The sequence below is a fragment of the Gobio gobio genome (assembly GCF_949357685.1).
Source record: "Gobio gobio genome assembly, chromosome: 21".
Lineage (NCBI taxonomy): Eukaryota > Metazoa > Chordata > Actinopteri > Cypriniformes > Gobionidae > Gobio > Gobio gobio.
The window spans coordinates 2180288-2204781 of record NC_137117.1 but is presented as its reverse complement, the minus strand read 5'-3'; the positions used below and the strand labels follow the sequence as shown (position 1 = coordinate 2204781).

At 38.1% G+C, this 24494-nt stretch overlaps 1 protein-coding gene across 1 annotated transcript in view; it reads right to left on the bottom strand.

Annotated features, from left to right (window-relative positions):
* The window catches only part of LOC307117999 (cyclin-dependent kinase-like 5), a gene marked incomplete at its 3' end in the record, with an annotated part of 114491 nt that overhangs the window by 83513 nt on the left and 6484 nt on the right, over nt 1-24494 (bottom strand). The window contains exon 2 of the mRNA XM_079803292.1: nt 12667-12896. Within this exon, the coding sequence (XP_079659418.1) occupies nt 12667-12730 (64 nt within the window). The 5' untranslated portion in view covers nt 12731-12896. The remainder of the gene's footprint in view (nt 1-12666; nt 12897-24494) is intronic.

The following is a 24494-nucleotide window of genomic DNA, read 5'->3' as shown; positions in this document are numbered from 1 at the left end:
GGAGTTCAGCCAAACTTTAGGCCTACTTCAATTAGTTTTAGTTAACCATAACAACACTGGTCTCCTGTGGAGTTTCAGAAGAGATCTCAATGTCAGATCGGCTCAGGATACCAATGTCTGCCATCAAACGTCAGCGTTTTCAATGGGAACTCTATTTTTATTTCTCTGAAGCAAACATCAGAGACGAGGTTTGAGTGAAACACACAGTAGCTACTGTGACAAAGTTTTCCTCTGGTGTCATGTTAAGCAGTGTGTTGTTCTTTCTCTGAGTCACGTTACTTATCCTCCGCTTCACAAATGCGATGACATCAGTGCAGCGCTAATGCAGAAAGAAGACGAACCACACACACACACACACACCAGTGCTGCGAATGTCCTGCAGTGAAACAGCCTGTGATGCGCATAATCTCCCAGCATCTCCTCAACTCAATGTGCAATAAAGATGTGATGCTGGTAAACTACGCCGAAACAGCCACAGGCGTTCGCCACGCGACTGCCTCAGCCCGCCCATTCCTCAGCCAATCAGGAGGAGAGTCAGAGTCGCGCCCACCAATCAGCTGAGGAATCAGACAAGGCAGTCAATCTTCATGCTCAAGAGAAACAGGCTAATCTTCAAGACATATCTAGCTTAACCTGCTTTTTCCAAAGCTGGAATGGAAAAAGAGAGACGAAAACGAGGCCATAAAAGTGGAACTATGTGACCCGTTTTTCAACAGTTTCCATCAGCATTTGTTTTTGACTTTTCCTGAATAAGGAGAACAGCTAACAAACACTCAGCACAATCACAATCACACACAAATCTCAGGCTATATTTTGTGTTATGACAGTTTTCAGTTTTACTAATAGGATAAAGTTGAGACCACAGGAAATCATGCAGAGAAAAAATCTGGATGAGCCTCACGGTTTAATGTTTAAGACAAGCCAAGTCATAAATACGATCATATTTTGGAAAATGAAATGGCCAATTTCATATTTATTTCTCTTTTTAGCTTGCTGATGAAAACAGGAAGCTTTTTTAAGCACAAACACAACAAACTGAAGAGCTGTTACACATAAGGAGTCTAACAAACTGGGGGCCAGGCACCTTCTGTATCCGTTGGCGTTATTATTATTATTATTCTACCGTTTCTTTTTGCTTCTTCTGCTCTTGAGTCTATGGCAGATATAGAATCAATTGCAGGAAAGTTATGAAATTTGGCACACTGATAGTGGACAATCTGAACTGCCACCATACCATATTTGGAGTCTCTTACTCAATCCCTCTAGCGCCACCACCTGTAAAAATTTGCACTCATGTTTATGCGAATACCAAGGGGCTAGAAACACAATTCTCCCGCCATTTTGAATTTTTTTCACGAATATTTAACCAGATCATCTCCAGACCATGCCGACAAAAAGTTCAAGTTGATTCGTCAAACCGCTCTCGAATAACAGGCGGACAAATTTGACACAGAGCACGCCAAAATGAACGTGAAGGTATTTTCTCATCAAAGCTTTAGCGTTTTCTGACCAAACTTGGTGTGTTTTATGCCAACCATGACCTGAAGGTACCTGCACAGTTTCGACACAGTGCCACCTAGTGGTCAGCAGATATGAAAAAAATTGCTTTTTTTTTTTTTTATTCGGTAGATTCGGTTCAGCGTGCCGAGTCGAACAATACCAAATTTATCATCCATTTTGGGCGTCGGCCATTTTGAATTTTGACGTAAAATGCTTTAATTTTCCGCACACATTGGTGCATCGTTATGAAACTCGGTATGTGTCTTCGGCACCATGCCCTAACAGTACTCAAGAAGTTTCGGGGCAGCGCCACCTTGTGGTCAAAAGTGTTATTTCCAAAAATGCTAATAACTTTGGATTACATTAGCCTATTTTAATGAAACTGCCGAGAACTTAGATACCAAATTTGACCATTTTTGGCCAAGCTTCTTGTCCGCCATTTTGATTTTCTTTCAAAACCTACTTTTTCGAACTCCTCCTAGAACATTTGTCCAGTTTCCACCAAAATTGAATCGTATCATCTTCAGAACAAAAATGAATGGATTTGACGCAGCAACAAACTTAATGGCATGATGCCTAAACGACTGAGGCTGTATCTCTGCAATGATTTGGCATATTGACACTAAACTTTGCATGTGTCATTGTCACCTCACTTTGACCACAACACATCAGTTTTGTAACAGCGCCACCTACTGGTCGAAAGTTATAACCCATTAAATCAGTTTACTAGTGATTGTATTAGATTTTTCAGGCATTTTGCCTTAAATCATCTTCATATGTCTTCAATTGCTCATTGTTGCAGTTGGTCTGACACTCTCAGCCATGTTGGCAAGATTTGCCCTGATAATTGCAGCTATATTTATCATTACCATGCTTCCACACAGAATTATGTGAAGCCTCATAAACTTAAATGAGCTGTATTGTCTACTGCTGTAAAAACTAAGTTGCAAAATACAGAAATGGATTTAAATATGGCAAAATGTGTTTAACAGAGCTGAAATTTCTACACTGTTATTTGTTGCTGCAAGCGCATACAAATTAGCCTTAATAGCCTACTTAAAGGGACAGTTCATTCCAAAATGTCTTTCCAAATGACGTTCAGTCTTCTGTGGAACACGCGTCTTACACACACGATGAAGAATAACACTGTTTGGAAAGACACAAGGGTGTAAAAGGGAATGAATATTGACAGAATGGTCATTTTTGGGAGAGCTATCCCTTAAAAAAACAAAAATACAGGGTGGCAGATGTGTAGAAATGTATGATTGACAGGCGTTTCAGTTCCATGTGGGTTTGATTATAATCAAAACCAATTAACTTCCACTACGGTCGTCTGAAAATCCAAAGTTTCCCTCTTACAACATTCACATGCGCGCATCACGTAAACACAATAATTTGCAGATCACCTGAAGGCAGAAATACATTGCCAGGTCTCAACCAAATCAATTGGCTTTCAATTAGCATTGAGCGGCGAGAGGATAAACAAAGACGTCAGGATGGGAACGAATGAATATGAGAGAGAAGGGAACAGCTGAGAGGAGATTAAACTACTGATGGCCAACAGAGAGAGAGAGCAGAAACTGATCTACTGACAGCTGAACACACAGCAGGCCACACACACTCACACGCACTCACTCACACACACACACACACACACACACACATATGGATGTGCAAACACACTCTTATGAGAGCTTCAGTTCATTCTATGATTGTTTATACATTAATGTGTTAATCTGGATTATGTTGTATAATGATCTTTATAATTATCATCTCTTTTCTGGGACATCGGCCACTTTCCGTCCAACATGGATTAGTTACAGACCAACAAAAATCTCCTACTAATGATCATAATTGAATGAAAACATCATATTTGACCTCAAAGTCAAAATAAATTATATTTTGGACAGGTGAATAGGGTAATGGGTTGGTTTTGTTGACAACAAAATTTGTACTGTTTTTTTATCGGTCCATATATCAGAAAATACTGTCAACGGCCAGAAAAAAAAAAAACACTTTCTGAATATATTAGGAATAAAATCTTATATAAATCAGTGTGAATTATATGAACAAACCCCTCAGTACAAACCTTCAGAATATAGACAGGAATAAAACTGTAAGTTTTGGTATATGTAAGTGCTGCTGAAATAGAGGAAAAAACTCATTTATAAAAATATTGCCTTTACAGATATGCATTATAATTAGAAATCTACCGACACAAGTAAATAAAGTGTCCTTAAAAGTTTCCTTTTCATTAGTCTGAAACAACACATTATGAAAAGCCAAATAGTTCACAATCTCATATTTGACTAGTTGTGTTTTTGCCTGTTGTGTCTTGGGACTTTATTTTTACATCTCAAAATCTAATTATTGCAATGCAACAGATCTCATTCTGATAACTGTAAAAAAAAAATTTTTTAAATTTTTTAAAGCAATCCACACCGCGGGACAAATCAACTTCCAAAATGTATTGAATATCAACTGTAACGTTGTCAGTCCGAGGATGAAGATGAAAGGCAAATATAAGTTCTTTTAATTAAATAAAGCAAACCAAAGTAGACTAGCAACAGCAACAAGACGGCGTGTAGCACACAATACACACACAATACCAGGGCTGTGCGATATTGAAGAAAAATGCGATATCCTTGTTAAATAATGCGATATTCGATACGATATTGCTTCAAGTGTGTAAAATCTATTTCTTTCCCGAACTGATATCTTTCACTTAAAGCTGTGTTTACATGAATACTCATCAAGACAGCCATTTTGACATAACTGTGTGTGTATTTGACAGTTTGAGTGTGTAACAAGACAGGGAAAAAAAGAACAGCTTGTGCGCACGTTTTGGTGTGTGTCAGACAGCACGGGACTGCAAGGAGTTGTTTTTCACAAGTTATTGCGTTTAATAACTCTTTTAAACGTCAAGCAAGTCACATTAGCAACAGTTGTGTGCCTAGTCTATTCTCTGCTATATGCGTCGACCTAAAACGTACACTTTTCACGATGTTGGAGTAGCCTATTAAAATCATTCAGATATTGCGTGCCCTTGCGATATGTACATTTGCGATATTTCGATAATTTCGATTTATATTGTGCAGCCCTACCAGACACTGAAGTGAGGAACTTCAATACAGTGATGATGAGACAATGCCAAACAGCTGTGATGATTAATGAGTGTCCAGGACAACAGATTAATGGCGGGAAACTACAACAAAGAAAACGTGACGAATGCAAACTAAACATCCATGAAAACACACAGATCGTGACAGAACACCCCTCCTGGGATGTGATGGGTCGATTGAAAGGAAAAGGGACAAGATTTTGGAGGTGGACGAGGGACTGATGAAGTGCTGGAAACCCATAGGGACCCAGATGGGAGGAACCAGGGTGGAGCAGATGGCAGGAGAAGCCATGGATGGCAGGAGATGACGAGAGGCACCATGTTGGAGTTGATGATGGAAGGAGCCATGGAGGAGATTATGGTGGAAGGGCCCATGGAGGATTGAACGGTGGTACGATCTAGGGTGGTTGGTGTGGCGACGACTGACCCAGGTGGAGCCGGTGGGACGAGGGAGCCCGGTGGAGCCAAAAGAAAGGCAGTCCCGGGCCGAGCCGAGGAGGCGAGGAGCCAGGGCGAAGACAAGTGGTCGATGGTCTGAGGTGTAGCTGAGGGCTTGGAGGGATGAGACGGAGTCAGGGAATCCCTATGCCATGGCGGAGCTGGTGACTGAGATTCCCAAGGCAGATCTGGGATGCATAGCTGAGCCGAAGGGCGGGAGGAATCCAGTGGAGGTGGGGCCGAGGGAATGTCTGGCTTCGGGGGTGTGAACAGGAGAGGAAGGTTGGGTGTGGAGACAGACTTGGTGATAGACAGGGAGGGTGGTGACAATGACAAATCTTTGCAGGACAGAACTTGCATGAAGATGAACATGAAGAGATATTGGTGTTCTTGTGAAGAGAAGGTTCGTGGGTGGGCACGGTGGGAAGCGCTATCTCTGTATTCCAGTCTATGAGCCATTCTTCCTCTTCCAGCTCCACTAAAACTCCCACAGGCACGGATGTAGTGGCCGGATCACACCATGGTCAGACGGGACCTTAGGCTTCTCTTCCGGGTCAGACAAGGTTGCTGGCTCCGGCTCTGGCTCTATGGCCGCATAGGCTCAGACACACACTCTCTCTCACACACACACACACACACACACACTCTCACACACTCTCTCTCACACACACACACACACACACACACACACTCTCACACACACTCTCACACACACACTCTCACACACACACTCTCACACACACACTCTCACACACACTCTCACACACACTCTCACACACACTCTCACACACACTCTCTCAGGACCTCAGGCTTCTCTTCCGGGTCAGACAAGGTTGCTGGCTCCGGCTCTGGCTCTATGGCGCGCATAGGCTCAGACACACACTCTCTCTCACACACACACACACACACACACACTCTCTCAGGACCTCAGGCTTCTCTTCCGGGACAGACAAGGTTGCTGGCTCTGGCTCTGTGGCGCGCATAGGCTCAGGCACACACTCTCACACACTCTCTCACACACACTCTCTCAGGACCTCAGGCTTCTCTTCCGAGTCAGACAAGGTTGCTGGCTCCGGCTCTGGCTCTATGGCACGCATAGGCTCAGACACACACTCTCACACACTCTCTCACACACACTCTCTCAGGACCTCAGGCTTCTCTTCCGAGTCAGACAAGGTTGCTGGCTCCGGCTCTGTGGCGCGCATAGGCTCAGGCACACACTCTCACACACACTCTCTCAGGACCTCAGGCTTCTCTTCCGAGTCAGACAAGGTTGCTGGCTCTGGCTCTGGCTCTATGGCGCGCATAGGCTCAGACACACACTCTCTCTCACACACACACACACTCTCACACACTCTCTCACACACACTCTCTCAGGACCTCAGGCTTCTCTTCCGGGACAGACAAGGTTGCTGGCTCTGGCTCTGGCTCTATGGCGCGCATAGGCTCAGACACACACTCTCTCTCACACACACACACACACACACACACTCTCACACACTCTCTCACACACACTCTCTCAGGACCTCAGGCTTCTCTTCCGGGTCAGACAAGGTTGCTGGCTCTGGCTCTGTGGCGCGCATAGGCTCAGGCACACACTCTCACACACTCTCTCACACACACTCTCTCAGGACCTCAGTCTTCTCTTCCGGGTCAGACAAGGTTGCTGGCTCAGGCTCTGGCTCTGTGGCGCACTTAGGCTCAGGCAGGATTTCTGTGGCAGGTAAATGGCTGGGTCTCTTGCTGTGTGTTGGGCTCTGGCTCCGTATCCATGGTGGGCATGGTCGCTGGGTCTGGCTCTGGGGTGGTGACAGATTGGACTGGACATTGGCGGCGGGATCCTCTTCTACCTCGCTCACTGTAAAAGAAGATCCGCTGACCCAGAGGGCGAAGTTGATGTACTCAGTCAGCGTCCTACAGGAGTAGGGGTGGGAATCTTAAGGCACTTAATAATCCGATCCGATCCGATTCTGGGAGTAACGATCCGATTCCCAAAACGATTCTTAACATAGGTTTTTGGTAACTAATTAGACATGAGTTACTATGCTTTTTGTTTATAGTTAGCATATCTGTTTGACAGTATTTCCATATTAAAAATGATTATGAAGATTTCTTTCAATATTTTTTATTTTATTAACAAAGTTATATTCAGGATTAACAAGCTCTGATTGAAACATGGTAAGCCATACAATTGCAAAGTACAATCATTAAGAATAATCAGTTCTCACTTTACGACGAAGTGACTTTTTCAGTTTCTTTATAACATTTTAACAAAAAAAAAAGTCTTTAAACCAAAAAAAAAAAAGTTTCCTTTCAAGTCAAGTCAAATTTTATTTATATAGCACATTTAAAAGCAACAGAGTCACGCCAGGTAAGCAGGTCGTAGTTTGTCCATTTTATCTTCAATTTCACCCTTCGCCGCGAGCTTGATTGACAGGCGATCTGACCAATCACATCGCCGAATCTGCCGGTTTGTCCGACAAAGCAGTCAGGAGAGTTAGTAGATTAACGTCGGTGGACTTGAACTTGAAAAACGGTGTGTACTGACGTCTTTCCGCGGTGGAAACTACATTTCTTTTAGTGTTCATTCATGTTTATGTCATGCTTATCAATGAACTAGAAGGAAGAGATGATCAGTTCACGAGACGGTACAGCGATCACCACACATTAAAGAGCCACAAAACGCTATTTGTGGTTTACATTTCTTTTAAAAAGACAACATTTGTGGCGTGTCGGACATAGCAACAGTACAGTAAATGAGGAGGCGGGGCTTTGCGAACGGTCAATTCACCAGCATACAAACATTTGTCTATCAACAGGTTTTTCTCTTTGGCCAGTGACCGCGCGCGCACACAGTGGTGAAGTGGCAGTTTGAATTAGGGCTGTTGGAACGAATTTCGGTAGTCGAATACAATTCGAATATTTAAAAAATTAATACTAATCGAATGTTAAAAATACTATTCGAATGGGTTTAAAAAACAATAAAAAATGTAATTTGTTGACTATCTTTAGCGAAGATCTCAACGGATCTCGAGAAGCGATGCACAACAAAGACGCATTCAAGCTGCTTAAAGGGTTAGTTCACCCAAAAATGAAAATTTTGTCATTAATTCCTCACCCTCATGTGGTTGGACACCCGTAAGTCCTCCGTTCATCTTCAGACACAAATGAGGATATTTTAGTGTAAAGCTGATGCTGAGAAAGGCTTCAGATAGGCCTCCATTGGCATTCAGTACATTTACACTCACAAGACCCATAAAAGGCTCTTAAAACGTCGTTACAAAGTCCATCTCACCACAGTGACTCTACAATAATTTTACGAAGCGACGACAATAGTTTTTGTGCGCAAAAAAAAAATCAAAATAACACCTTTATCCAGCTTGTTCTTGTCTTCCGTGTGTGTCTCCACGACGCATGCGTGAGAATATGAGCAGATCCGGCGTTCGGACACATGACCCAGAAGAGATTTGTTTACGAGCAGAGGAAGACACGCGTATCTCAGCTGTTGAATTCTACATTGATCGTGCTTTAGGTCTCGGCGTAGTTCTCAAAATGGGGCTTAAGTGTGTATTTCATGGATTCCCGAACGCCGGATCTGCGTCATATTCTCGCGCATGCGTCGTGGAGACACACACGGAAGACAAGAACAAGCTGGATAAAGGCGTTATTTTGATTTTTTTTTTCGCACAAAAACTATTGTCGTCGCTTCGCAAAATTATTGCACAGTCACTGTGGTGAGATGGACTTTGTAACAATGTTTTTAGTGCCTTATATGGGTCTGGTGAGTGTAAATGTACTGAATGCCAATGGAGGCCTATCTGAAGCCTTTCTCAGCATCAGCTTTACACTAAAATATCTTCATTTGTGTCTGAAGATGAACGGAGGTCTGACGGGTGTCCAACCACATGAGGCTCAGTCATTAATGACACAATTTACATTTTTGGGTGAACTAACCCTTTAATACCGCTAGCTACCTCGACCCACGTTTCCATCGGCTAATTCATTTGGAACGAGACCAGCAGCAGGAGGTACGTGAGAAGGTAAAAGCGGAGCTGATAGCGATTGCGGAGGAAAGCTATGAGGAAGATGAGGAGGGAGCAGCCATGGCGAAGGGGACACAGTGCCAGGAGAAAACCGCTCTCAGTGTTGGGCGATCTTTTTTGGGAATGTTTATCTCCAAGGCGCAGCCGCAGACGCATGGGGTGGCAAGCCTACCTAGGACATTGGCAATATGTTGCAACAAGAAATGCTGATCTACGAGAGTGAGACCCCGCTACCCACCGACGGCGATCCACTGTCGTGGTGGAAGACATCAGGGTCTAATGGTGCGTTCACACCGGACGCGAATGACGCGATTCGCGCGAGTGATTTGCATGTTAAGTCAATGCAGAGACGCGAATAGGCATTTCGCACCATAAGTACTCTCACATTGCCCAGCTGGCACGACGCTACTTGAGCATCCCAGGCACCTCGGATAGAGCAGAAAGGGTTTTCTCCACGGCGGGGATTATAGTAAATAAAAAAAACGCTCTGCACTAGATCCAGAAAACGCAGATCGCCTTGTGTTTTTGGCCAACAACCTTTGGGACCAAATCTTGCCCATGTTGATTATTATAGCCTGGCCTATAGCCTAATGTTAGTGTCACTGTTACGCACTTAAGCAGCGCACTTTGGTTTACTTTTGTTCTACATTTCTTTAATGCTAAGTTTGTATTTTCGATACTGAGCAAATTTCGAATTGAAAATTGTATTGTCAAATTTGAGCATTTAAAGGTAGGGTAGGTAAGAATGATCTAAAACACTTTTGTCCAAATTTGTTTAAACTTTCTTTATATGTCAATACATAATTAAAATGTAAGTGCTCTGAAAAAGAGAGTATAAAAATCGAGTGACTCTAGACTTTTTAATCTGCAATAAACACCGCTCATTATTTTCGTTCGGGCCGAATCAAGTGATTGGCTTGGGCGACTGTCACTCTCTCTCGCTACCATGGCAACCGCCGCTTTTGCTCCAGGATCCGCCCACATGCGCCCCAGTGTTGCCAAGTCGGGCTACTTCAGCACTGTTGCCGCGGCTGTTTTTCATGTCCGCGGGTTGAAGCGACCCCAATTATGTGATATTTTGCCCCGGGATTTGCGAATTTTAGCAGGCAGCCCAGCCAAAAAGACACATATTTTATATATTTTATAACGCGATTTTTACCGGAGAAACACGATTGGGCTTGTTTTGGGCTAGTTTTGAGTAGCAATTGGGCAGATTTTGTTGTGAAAACCTGCCAACCCTGGCGCACCCGTTTGAGTTCAAGAGGCTGTATTTCTGCTGGACAGGTCATCTTTCATTCTGATTATACATTTTTTTGGTTTATGTTTTCATGAAGCATGTCTCACTAGCACACGTAGCTGCCTAATATAGCTAACATAACATTACTTAGCATAAAGCTACAATGTTATACACTTAGCGAGCCATTAGTAGAGATGATAAATACTCAATATGCTTAGCTTAAGTTGATCGCTGTCGTGTTGAATTTCGCAAAATGTAACTTTAGATAACAAAATGCATGTGTAAAAGCTAGTACACCGCATCCAACTTTACCAGTATCGTTATTCTAGCTTGATAGTTGAGTACTAAAAGACATCTTATTTGTTTATATTCATAATGATAAAGTTAGATTTTTTATTAGATGTGATTCTGACATGATGTCACTACATGCACTTCTTCTCCGCTCGCCTCAGGTAAATAATGCGTCTTTCAGCTGAGCTGATCGCGATATAATTCGAATATTTAAAAAAAACCTAATGAATGAAATTCGAATGGGATAATGGAGGAAGATTGACAGCCCTAGTTTGAATCGAACACAGAATGGATTCTGAATCGTTAAATAACGAATCGGAATGCATCGACCTTTTCTCCCACCCCTATTCTCTAACGTTGTCAGTCCGAGGATGAAGATGAAAGGCAAAAGAAGATCAAATGCAAAGTTCTTTTAATTAAATAAAGCAAACCAAAGTAGACTCAGGTAATCAACAGCAACGACACAATACACAAACAACACCGGACACAGCTATTTTTTGTCATGAATAACAGCGTGATCTTATAAATGTAAGGCTAGCCAAAGAATAGCAATATTTCAAGGAAGAACAAAAATTATAAAATAAAAGCTCTGAAACTACAAGATCCAATTTCAGCACATCAACATACACCTGGCATTATATAGTGGGATAAAAACATCCAGTTCAGATCATTTACAAATGGTTCCCAAACTTTGTAAAACTAGTCTACTTGGATTATACATGCAAGTTATTCCAGTGGTTTTAACGTTAGCATCTAATATTTGTTATGCTAATGTGCATCACTGTCATTAAAACCATTTCACAAAACAAAAAATTAAACAATTTCTTTATGCATAGTGTCATTTCTCATTTTGTGGTTCAATATGACCCAAACTTCACACACTCTCACACTCACTCTGTCTCTCTCACACACACACACACACATATGTGTGGGGCATCAGAGTGTGTGAGATAGATGAAGGAGTAAAAATAACCTGATCCACTGAGACTTTTACCACACCCTCATTCAAAATGTACAGAGAGAGAGAGAGAGAGAGAGAGAGAGACTTCACACACCTCAACACACACACACACACACACACGTCCCTACAATACATAGAATCACCGGAAGACGTACGTTCCAACACATCCATAAGTCATGACTCATGACCAAGATCATTAAAAATGCAGCATTTAAGTTAAATATAAAGACCTTGACTGAATATAATTTACATTACCGGTCAGCCGTTTGGGGTCGGGAACATTTTATAAATGTGTTTGAAAGAGTGTCTTCTGCTCACCGAAGTTGCATTTATTTGATCAAAAATACAGTAAAAATAGTGAAATATTATTATAATTTATAATAACTGTTCTCTATGTGAACATATAGTAAAGTGTAATTTATTCCTGTGATCAAAGCTGAATTTATCATCATTACTCCAGTCTTCAGTGTCACATGACACACTCAAGAAACTCAAGAAACATCTGTCTGTCTGTCTGTCTGTCTGTCTGTCTGTCTGTCTGTCTGTCTGTCTGTCTATCTATCGTCTATAAATCTATCTATCTATCTATCTATCTATCTATCTATCTATCTATCTATCTATCTATCTATCTATCTATCTGTCTATCTATCTGTCTATCTATCTGTCTATCTGTCTGTCTGTCTATACAAAAGTGTTTATCAGTAAGAACTACTGACTGAGGCACACATCAATACTGCTTTGTATACAAATTTTCTAATTACAAATGTACATATTCTCCTAAACGTTCCCATTGCAGACAGACACCACTGAGCCATTGCTGAGTTTTCCTCCAAGCCAGGAGATTAGTCTGCAATTATTGTGCTTCGCTTTCGTCAGAATGTTTTGTCAGAATGAAATTATGATCAGACTGTGATCGGTTTCATTCGACTACACTCAGACTCACAGAATACTAATTCTTCCAGTGATCCATTTCAGCTCGTGTGTCAAAAAATGAGTCGTTTTTGCAGTTTATTCTCAATAAATACTCTTTTCGAGTCTATTGTTAGTCAGCGGTGTATGATCTGACGGTACTGACCTTCCCCCACAATCCCAAGAACCTCAAACCTGTGCATCACATCACTGGAGGCCGGGTTCCTCATCCACTCAAACGGCCGCCGGGCCACAGAGGACGGGCGAGCGGGGGCGAGCGGTCGCCGTGGTTACGGCTGCCATGGGGCGGCCTGCTGTGGAATCATGGGATGGACCGGATCACCGAGAGACTTTGAGCATGATGATGTCTGTCAGCACACACACACACACACACACCTGTGGAAACACACAAGACACACGTTTAAATCCCAGGCCGATGAGATGCGCTTCCTCTACGGTGTTTATTAGAAATATCAAATAGCTGCCAATGCATATTAATAAATAAATAATTAAATATTGCCCAAAATATCAAGTATCTGACAACACATATAAGAACATAATTAAACAAATAAATATTGCTGGAAATATCAAATATCTAACCATACAAATTAAATAAAATATTGCCAGAAATATTAAATATCTGTCAATACCAATAATTGCACAAGTAAATAAAATAAACAATTAAATAAATAATTGTAAGAGCTTTCAAATATCTGACAATTCAGATTAAATAAATATATTAAATATTGCCAAAAATAATGAATATCTGTCAATACCGAAAAGTACATAGGTAAATAAAGAAATATGTAAACAAACAAATAAATAAATGTTGCAGGAAATATCAAATATCTGACAATACCGATAATTACATAGTAAATAAATAAAGAAATATGCCAGCAAACAATAAACAATATTTCCAGAAATATGTAATTATCGGTATTGTCAGATATTTTATAAGTAAATAAATAATTAAATAAATAAAATATTGATGGAAATATGTAATTATCGGTGTTGTCAGAGATTTTATAAGTAAATAAATAAAATGAATAAATAAATATTAATAGAAATATGTAATTATCGGTATTGTTAGATATTTTATAAGTAAATAATTAAATAAATAAAAATTGCCAGAAATATGTAATTATCGGTATTGCCGGATATTTTATAAATAAATAATTCAATAAATAAATAAAATGGATAAATAAATATTGATAGAAATATGTAATTATCGGTATTGTCAGATATTTTATAAGTAAATAAATAATTAAATAAATAAAATATTGATGGAAATATGTAATTATCGGTATTGTCAAATATTTTATAAGTAAATATATAATTAAATAAATAAAATATTGATGGAAATATGTAATTATCGGTATTGTCAGAGATTTTATAAGTAAATATATAATTAAATAAATAAAATATTGATGGAAATATGTAATTATCGGTATTGTCAGAGATTTTATAAGTAAATATATAATTAAATAAATAAAATATTGATGGAAATATGTAATTATCGGTATTGTCAGAGATTTTATAAGTAAATAAATAAAATGAATAAATAAATATTAATAGAAATATGTAATTATCGGTATTGTTAGATATTTTATAAGTAAATAATTAAATAAATAAAAATTGCCAGAAATATGTAATTATCGGTATTGCCGGATATTTTATAAATAAATAATTAAATAAATAAATAAATATTGATAGAAATATGTAATTATCGGTATTGTCAGATATTTTATAAGTAAATAAATAATTAATTAATTAAATAAATAAATAAATATTGATAAAAATATGTTATTATCGGTATTGCCAGATATTTTATAAGTAAATAAATAATTAATTAATTAAATAAATAAATAAATATTGATAAAAATATGTTATTATCGGTATTGCCAGATGTTTTATAAGTACATAAATAAATAAAGATAAATACTGCCAGAAATATCAAATATCGGACAATACAAATGAAATAAATATATAAAATAGCTGCTAAGATGCTGATAGATAGATTTAATACAATTATAGATTAACATACAATTTATAAATGGCATTATGTTAACAATGCAGACTCTTAGCGCACATCTTTATGGTGGTTTCAGCATCTGCTGTCCAAATCATACTTCACCAAATGCTTTCTCCTGGTGCATCGCTATGTGGTTGCTAGGGTGTTCTAGGTGGTTGCTAGGGTGGCTGTTAACCAGTTCCACCAAATGCTCTCCAAAACAAAACAATGCATCCTAAACCAGCATCTCGGCACAATCTGATTTCACCTCACAGAGGAGCGAACGTTTGCTCAGTGCCATTTGTTGTTTCATGTGCGCGGAACAGAGTTAAGTATTTGTGCGCGTGTGGGTCACAGATAATTAGGATGCGGCTATAAATAGGCCGTGGCAGAAGCATATTCACAGCCATTAAAGAACGCCACGCTGAACTGAAGGAGCGAGACGAGACCTGACGTGTCCAGCACAGAGAGAGAGAGAGACGGATGAAAGAGAAGCACACGGCTCACACACTGATGGAGAACTGAGTTTAGAGAGCCAGATGGAGCACAAACATCTGAAGGCCATTTCATATGCCTGATCAATATCAAGTATTTGCCAATAGAGATTATAAAATATAAATAAATGTCTGAAATATCAATTATCTACCAATATATATATATATATATATATATATATATATATATATATATATATATATATATATATATATATATATATATATATATATATATATATATATATATATATATATATATATATATATATATATATATATATATATAAATATATAAATATATATATAAATTGGTAGATAATTGATATTTCAGACATTATTATTATTATAGTTTTGTTAAATTTTTTATGGTAATTATGTACTATAATCTAACTTGTTTTAACAGGGTACTAAATAATCACAAAAATTATTCATTATACAGTGAACATTTTAATATGCCTTTTAAATTGGGTTTCTGCATAACACTATGCATATTAGGATACTTAAAGGGTCAGTTCACCCAAAAATGTAAATTGTGTCATTAATGACTGAGCCTCATGTGGTTGGACACCCGTCAGACCTCCGTTCATCTTCAGACACAAATGAAGATATTTTAGTGTAAATCTGATGCTCTGAAAGGCCTCCATTGGCTCAACTTTACACTCTCAAGACCCTTAAAAGACACTAAAGACTAAAGTTACAAAGTCCATCTCACTACAGCGGCTCTACAATAACTTTATGAAGACGAGAATAGTTTTTGTGCGCAAAAAAACCCTAAATAACGACTTGTATAGTGATGACGATTTCAAAACACGGCCTCATGAAGCTTCGAAGCGTTATGAATCAGTGAGTCGATTCATGATTCGGATCGTGCGTCAAACCGCCAAACTGCTGAATCGACTCACTGATTCATAACGCTTCAAACCGCTGAATCGACTCACTGATTCATAACGCTTCAAACCGCTGAATCGACTCACTGATTCATAACGCTTCAAACCGCTGAATCGACTCACTGATTCATAACGCTGAATCGACTCACTGATTCATAACGCTGAATCGACTCACTGATTCATAACGCTTCGAAGCTTCATGAGGCCATGTTTTGAAATCGTCATCACTATATAAAGTCGTTATTTAGGGTTTTGACTCGAATCGTGAATTCGAAGAATCGGCGAGAATAGTTTTTGTGCGCAAAAAAAGTTCGTTAGTGAGTTAGGCCAAGTTAGTGAGTACCGATCGAGCCGATATGATTATCGGCCGATACCGATTTCTGGCCGATCGATCGGAGCATACCTAATATATATATTTTATAAGTAAATAAATAATTAAATAAATAAAATGAATAAATAAATATTGATATAAATATGTAATTATCGGTATTGCCAGATATTTTATAAGTAAATAAATAATTAAATAAATAAATATTGATAGAAATATGTAATTATCGGTATTGCCAGATGTTTTATAAGTAAATAAATAAATAAAGATAAATATTGCCAGAAATATCAAATATCGGACAATACAAATTAAATAAATATATAAAATAGCTGCTAAGATGCTGATAGATAGATTTAATACAATTACAGAGCTGCTTGAGCTTTCCTATATATTTCCTAAATGTGTACCTTGAATGCAATGTAAGTCGCTTTGGATAAAAGCGTCTGCCAAATGCATAAATGTAAATGTAAATGTAAATGTAATATATATATATATATATTAATATATATATATATATATATATATATATATTAATATTAATATATATATATATATAAATATATATAAATATATATATATATATAAATATATATATATAAATATATATATATATATAAATATATATATATATAAATATATATAAATATATATATATAAATATATATATATATAAATATATATAAATATAAATATATAAATATATATAAATATATATAAATATATATAAATAAATATATATATATATATATATATATATATATATATATATATATATATATATATATATATATATATATATATATATATATATATATATATATATATATATATATATATATATATATATATATATATATATATATATATATATATATATATATATATACATACAGAGCAACATTTTTATAACCGATTTAATATGCCCAATAACCGATATGCAGAACCGATATTTGTGCATTATTGTAGTGACATCGACGTTACATGTTCACGCCCGTAAACATGACGTGGAACAAAATGAACCGTGATTGGTTGCTTTAAATGTCAATCAGCGCCTCTGAGCCAATGAAAGCTTCTGCCGTTAGTCTGAAGCTCTGGCTACAGGAGGAGAATAACAACGGAGGGACAGAAATCACTCACATTTCATTAATAATATCTTCATTGGTCTTACGGGTTTGGAACGACATGAGGGTGAGGAATTAATGACAGAATTTACATTTATGGGTGAACTAACCCTTTAAATATCGGGATAAATATCGGTAAAACCGATTATCGGTCAATATCCATCTAAAATATAAAATAACTGCCAAATTGCCACTACCGCTTAAATAAATAATATTATTTAAAGGGGTGGTGGATTGCCCTTTTTTCCATAATTGAATATCGGTTTTGTAATATTGGTAAATTGCGCCATCTTGTAAGCATTTTGAAGCTGCCATTAAAGCATTAGTTCACTTCAAAATGAAAATGTCCTGATGATTTACTCTCCCCCATCTAATCCAAGATGTTCATGTCTTTCATTTCTTTTCCACTGAAGAAAGAAGTTTTTTGAGGAAAACATTCCAGGATTTTTCTGCACATAATGTGACATATAAATTATGACATGAATTAATAAATATTATGACATATCATATAAAATATATATTTTACAAAAAAAAACGTTTTACTCTAAAATTACTATAAAATCAAAGCCATATGTCTAACTAAGTTGTGTTCCAAATTTGAAGTTGATATCACAAAAATTGAAGTTCCCATGAGTTTTTTTTTAGGCGCTGTACCAAAAACAGCCACCGGGTGCCATTCAAATTTCATTGATTGTTTTTGTGATGCATTTTCCTGTAAATTTCTGTCCAAATATCACTTCCATCACAAAACAGTCACCAAATATGGACCCTTGAGACTCCTTTCCGGACCTTATATGGACCTTTCCGACTATGTGTTTTGTCAAGATTGGAAAAGATTTTGATAATAAAAGTAGTTCAAATAAATGTTGTTATATGAAACATGACAACGCCCACTAGAGGAGGAGCCCGCTAGAATAATTTACAGTACCGTTTCCATGGTAACACAATGTCCGATTTCAAAACGGTTTTCACAGGATGAATTTTGAGTTTGTAAGCTTTCGAATGACACCTAATTTAATGATAATTACTTAAATATATGATACAAAAAAAGGCGATCAAAAAAAAGACGTTAACGTCAACGTCACTACAATAACAGACCGGCGTGTAAAACTGTATTTTAAAGAGTCTATTCTGCTAACTTTACATACTTTTGAAAATCCAGCGTTTAGTTGATTCAGATAAGCGCTCATTGTCACAGTTGCAAACACTACGGCGTTCTTCTTCCATAAGCTTCACGTTGTCTTTGTTTCCAGGCGGACCGCTAAAGAACGCAACACACACGGACAATCAGACGACGACTTTCGAAAACTTTCCAATTTTATGTGCCTTATGCATCAGATGTTCACACACACACACATGCGTCGTGGTTTATGAGGAATTAATGAGAAAATTGAAATTTTTGGGTGAACTAAGCCTTTAAATATCGGGATAAATATCGGTAAAACCGATTATCGGTCAATATCCATCTAAAATATCAAATAACTGCCACTACCGATTAAATAGCTAAATAATTTTAAAGGGGAGGTTGATTGCCCCTTTTTTACAAGATGTTAAAGCTACACTATGTAACTTTTTCGTCCACTAGAGGTCGCCTGTTCAAAACAAAGGCGTAGATTGATGACGGCACGTTTGAGCGCAGAATCTCGGGACATGTGGTCTTCACCTCACAGCCGGTGGAAAACAGTCAGGATAGGACTCGGGCAGAAATCATGTTCATGTATGAGATTATTAACATTACTGTAGTGAAGCAGAGCAGGAGCGAGTGTTGTGGAGCTGAGCAAGGCCGCAGGAGCGATTGAAGAGCGGGACTGTTATTATGACACGGTTGCCGGCGCTACTTCCTCTTTTCCAGTGCTGAGTGTGAGGTAACGCAACTCTGTTTATCGTATTAGATATATCTGAGTGTGTTGAAAAGGAAGTTATGACGTTCGCTCGGCGGCTGCTATGACACTTGTTCACAATGCAGTGAAAGTAAAGCGTTTCACTGAATAAAACCGGAGACCGAGGGTGACGCAGATATGACGCAATCGACAGGCGACTCCCTCACACGCATAGCTCACACGTCCCGGTTCCTTGGTTAAAATAGCAATTTCTTACGATTTACAAATAGTTGGAAACATTTGGGATATTCTAAGTACTCAACTGAACAAAATATATAACACTGGCCTAGTGGTTTCTGGATATTTTACTGCAAAAATCCTACATAGTTCACCTTTAAATAAGTCTCTGATGTCCCCAGAGTGTGTGTGTGAAGTTTCAGCTCAAAATACGCCACAGATCATTTTTATAGCATGTTAAAATTGTCACTTTTTGAGGGTGAGCAGAAACGTGCCGTTTCTGTGTGTGTCCCTTTAAATGCAAATGAGCTGCTGCTCAAGGGGCGGAGCTTCAAGAGCTCATGTTAGCAGCTCTGATGACCTCACGCAGACACACAATAAAAGCCTTTTGTGTTCAAACCAAATGATGGAGAGACAACATGTAGAACGAGACTGGACGTTTCTAAAGGGTTAGTGGATGAATTTATGAGTTAATCTTCACATCATTGATTAGCATATTCTGTCATGATAATCTCACCACCTTCGTTGCGAGTCCCTGGGGGCGGGGTTTATGTAAATTTCAGGGTTTCGGTCCCTAGGGTTAGCCTAACCCTAACCCTAACCCTAGTCCTTAAGAAGAAAATATTTGCTTTGAACTTTGAGCGTCGTAACTTTGCAGATGTTGTTTACGCTCAAACAGCGACACTACACACTCACTAAAGTTAATATTCAAGGATAATATTATATTATATATAACATCACTGACGCTGTTGAGAACTGAACAGAGCTGGACGATGATATCACAGCTTTCTGCTTTATAGATTAAATTAACTCCTTTAACATCAGCTGAAAATTGACTTTTTTCCTTTTTTTATTTTTACATTGTATAAAGCTCTATATAAAGGTGACTTGACTTGAATTAAAATTGCCCAAAATATAAAATATCTGCAAAAAAACTATTAAATAAACCTCCCAATACCGATTTATAGATAAACAGACAGGTAGATGGATCTAAAAACACCTGATTCTTGATGGTAGTAGACCAAATGCTTGGGAAAGGCTTTGCCTAATCTTTAGTTGAAGGTGAACTGCGCACATAAACAGATCTCAACGCTACTCTGGTGCTGAGATACGGCCTACAAAAACCATACAACCTAAACTAATGACCTTTTGCAGGAGAAACAAATTAGCTTGGATTAATCTGGGAAAAATAATATAGCGTTCTGCTATTTTATTTTAGGACTTGGACTACCTGTTTGTCCAAACCATGGAAGACTAAAAACCACAATCATTATAATTGGTGAGCAAAAATTGGACGATTCCACTCTGTGATTTTCCTGGAGCATCTCCACTTGGTGTTTCTGGGTCTCAGTGCGCGCACTGCTCGCTAACAGATGGATGTCTTTATGTTTCGTCTGCGCGAGAGCGTGTGTTTCCGCTGGCACGGAGTTGTGCATGTCATCGCTTTAAAACGCCAACAAATCAGTGATGAACGTGAGGTCTGGGACTCCAACAGGGGGTGAGACGACACGTCACATCAGTGCGATTCAACTGAGAGCTCAGATCAGGAAAACACACACACACACACACACACGTCAACATGACATGAAGCTCACGTTAGTGACTAGTCGTTCATGAACGAAGGACTAGAAGGAGCCCAATACTCTTTTTTTTTTGCATCAATGAGCCTCGGCCGCCCATGACAATAAGAAAAATCGTTTAGCCGAGCTTATCAACGACCTTTCTTCACTGATGAAAACGAGACGATAACTAAATAAAAACTAGTGTTGGATGACCAAAACATGAAGAAAAACACAAGAGCTGCAGTTTTGGAGATGCACAATCTGGCCCTTGTCAAACTCGCTCAAATCCTTACGCTTGCCCATTTTTCTGCTTCTAACACATCAACTCTGAGGACAAAATGTTCACTTGCTGCCTAATATATCCCCCCCACTCATAATGTTATGTCTGATCAGTGTATATCTCCATATTGATAACAGTCTGAGTAATTATGAGTCTTGAATAGGCCTGTGCCGATATCAAATTTTCGTGTTGCGATTAATTGCTGAAGCTTTTATCGCGGTATACGGTATTATCACGATATTGAAATTCGTTGCAAAAAAAAGTGGTGTCATACTATAACAGGTTTAATAACAAAAAGAACAAAACATTTAAATGCAATACACACAAATGTATAATGTAAACAAATATTTAAAACAGATTAAAGTGCTAAAGAATTATAAAGAACAATAGGTAACACTTTACAATAAGGTCTCACTAGTTAATGCATTAACTTAACAAAGAGCGAATAGCTACATTTCTACAGTTAGCCTATTATTCTTTGATAATGTTAGTTAAAAAAAGCAACTGTTAGTGTTAGCTCAGTTCCATTAAATAATACAGTTACAACTTTTGATTTTAATAATGTGTTATTAAATGCTGAAATGTACATTTAACTAAGATTAATACATGCTTTAGAAGTATTTTTCATTGTCAGTTTGTTAATGAATGAACTAATGTTAAATAGTAGAGCCTTATTGTAAAGTGTGCGACTGAATTACAATCAGAACATATTCAAACAATATCATTTAGTCCTAACATCAGTGCGCGTTCCTCTTTGACGTGTTGTTCATTTTAAACGGTTGATGGGTAAAGTATTCTTAAAATTCATTCTAAAAATCTGTATAATTCGTAAGAAATAATTATTCACGGTATTTTGAAGTGCCCACGATAACAATATTGTGCATGTTCATTGTTGCGGTATATCGTATTACCGTTTACCGGCACATGTCTTGTCTTGAACTGTGTTGGCTTTCTAAATATATGTTGGTTATGTGTTCAGAATGACTTATTACAACCTTTTTATTTTGGGTATGTCATTTATGCCCCACTTGCCAGAATGAGGGGTGTGGGGAAATATGACTATTATTATTTATTTGCTGGAAATAACAAATATATGCCAATACCAATAAATACATGAATGAAGAATTGAAGAAATAAAAAAACACACAAATATCACCATTTCATAACCCGTTTAAAAGGTTTTTCCTTGTATTTTGTGAAATATATTAGGTCCATATGTGTTTGTGTTATGTCGTGAATGTGAAAATGAACTGCTACCTCCTCTGAAAAGAAATAAGCTGTGGTGTTGCCTGAGCTCATTACTATTCATGAGCTCGTCCAGTTGAGACCACGCCCACATAATTCGTCTATCTCAGTGATAGTTTTCATATACAGCAAAAGGATGGCATAATGTCATATATATATGACAATATACCTGAAGAAGACATTTCTGCAGCGATTACAGAACATAGTAAACAAAGTTCCTCTACTTGTTGCTCTGGGTAAAGGATGCTGATAGCCAGGCTCTCATTGGCTAGCTGTTAGCCAATCAGAGCCAAGCAGCTTAGCTCGTTGAATATTAATGAGAACTGGCGCAAATCGAATCTTTCTATACCACGCTAGAATGGCTTAAAAATGAGGTAACCAACGCATTTTTTTCCACCAATTTTTTCAGAGTCCATGGTAGAACTTTAGACATTACCACAAAATTAATGAAATACATGTGGCAGGGCACCTTTAAACTGTGAAACCGGTTATAAATCTGGAAAAAAGAAAGGAAAAGTGGGCGTTAAAGACCAGAATGAGGTCAGGTTTGTGACATCGAAGAGATCATTTGGATTAATAAATATTATGAATATCCTCAATTTAAAAGGGTTTATTCTCAAGGCGAAGTTCTCAAGGACTAAAAAATTAATTTACAGCCAAAATAAGTTGAATGAAGCTTTCTGAGAGAGTCAATGACGCAGCTCAGAGCCCGACGGAGGTCATTCGGTCACTTCCCGTCTCCAAGAGCGGCCTCGTGCACACACAAATGACAAATGAACAGGTAAAAATGCCAAAGCAGTGTGATATTTGCTGCATATGAGCTCTGAACTCGGACTAATTCAATCAAGCCTCTTTGAAAAGAGCTAAAAATACAGCCGTCAGCCTATAAACGTCAGAAATAGCAGGCCGGCTGAAGAAAATAAGGCAGTTTTACAGCATTCGGCCGTGAATCCGCCACAGATTTGGGGTAAAACAGGGAGATCAACCTACAAAGAGAGTCCTAAAATCAAACAAAGAATCTGGTTTTAAAACGGCATCTTACTGGACGACACCTCCTGCTCCGCCGTGTTTCTGGGTTCAGTCCCCAGACGCACAGAATGAGAGCATGTAAGGAGGACGAGGGGGAAAAAAAAAACTGCTGAGACTATAAACAGACTATAATGACGACCTTCTGAAATCAGACTCCATTTCTTTCTTTGTGTTTGAGAACCGTTTGTTTTACTGGCTAATTACACTAAAGCTGAAACGATGACCGTTTCAAACAGGTTTCCTGGACACTCCCCTCGTCTTCCATTGGTCAGCCAAACAGATAGTCCCGCCCCCAAACTCACACCATTGGTCGAGTCAATCCTGCTGGTTGTGATGCTCAAACAAACAGTTTTTGAAAGCACTTTTCAGTGGAATCAACCTACGAGTAGTTTATTTGCATATTACGTTGAGATACAAGGAAGTATTTTAGCATCGAGATAAAATGACACACTTCACCTTGAACTTCATGCAAACGCAAGAGGTCGTTTTAAAATAAAAGAGAAGAGAAGTCTTCTCTAGAAGCTTAACGCACATGATGATGATGATGATGATGAAGGCCAGAGCTTCTCAAGATCTTCATCAGACACACTGTAAACCCTAACGCTCAACATAATTAATTGGTTTGAGTAGAGCCAACTCAAATTATAGTTCAATCAAATTAACTTTTATGAGTATTTAGAACTTTCTTTTTCTTTTGAGTTCTCAAAACGGACACATTTTAAGTAATCAGAGTTGTTTCATTGCTTTGAGTTTTATGAACTTGTTTCTTTTAATTTAGACTCACAGGCCTGGGATTTCTATTTCCCAGCATGCTTTGCCATGACACGAGGGAGAGTAAATGCCAAAATTCAGTGTTATATAATTTGCTATGTTAGTTTTGAAGAGTTTCTGTTATGTTCGGGGCTTGAGCTTAGATGGAGAACGGATATACAGCATGTTAAATGTTCTGCCGAGTTTTCATCCGATCCTGACATATG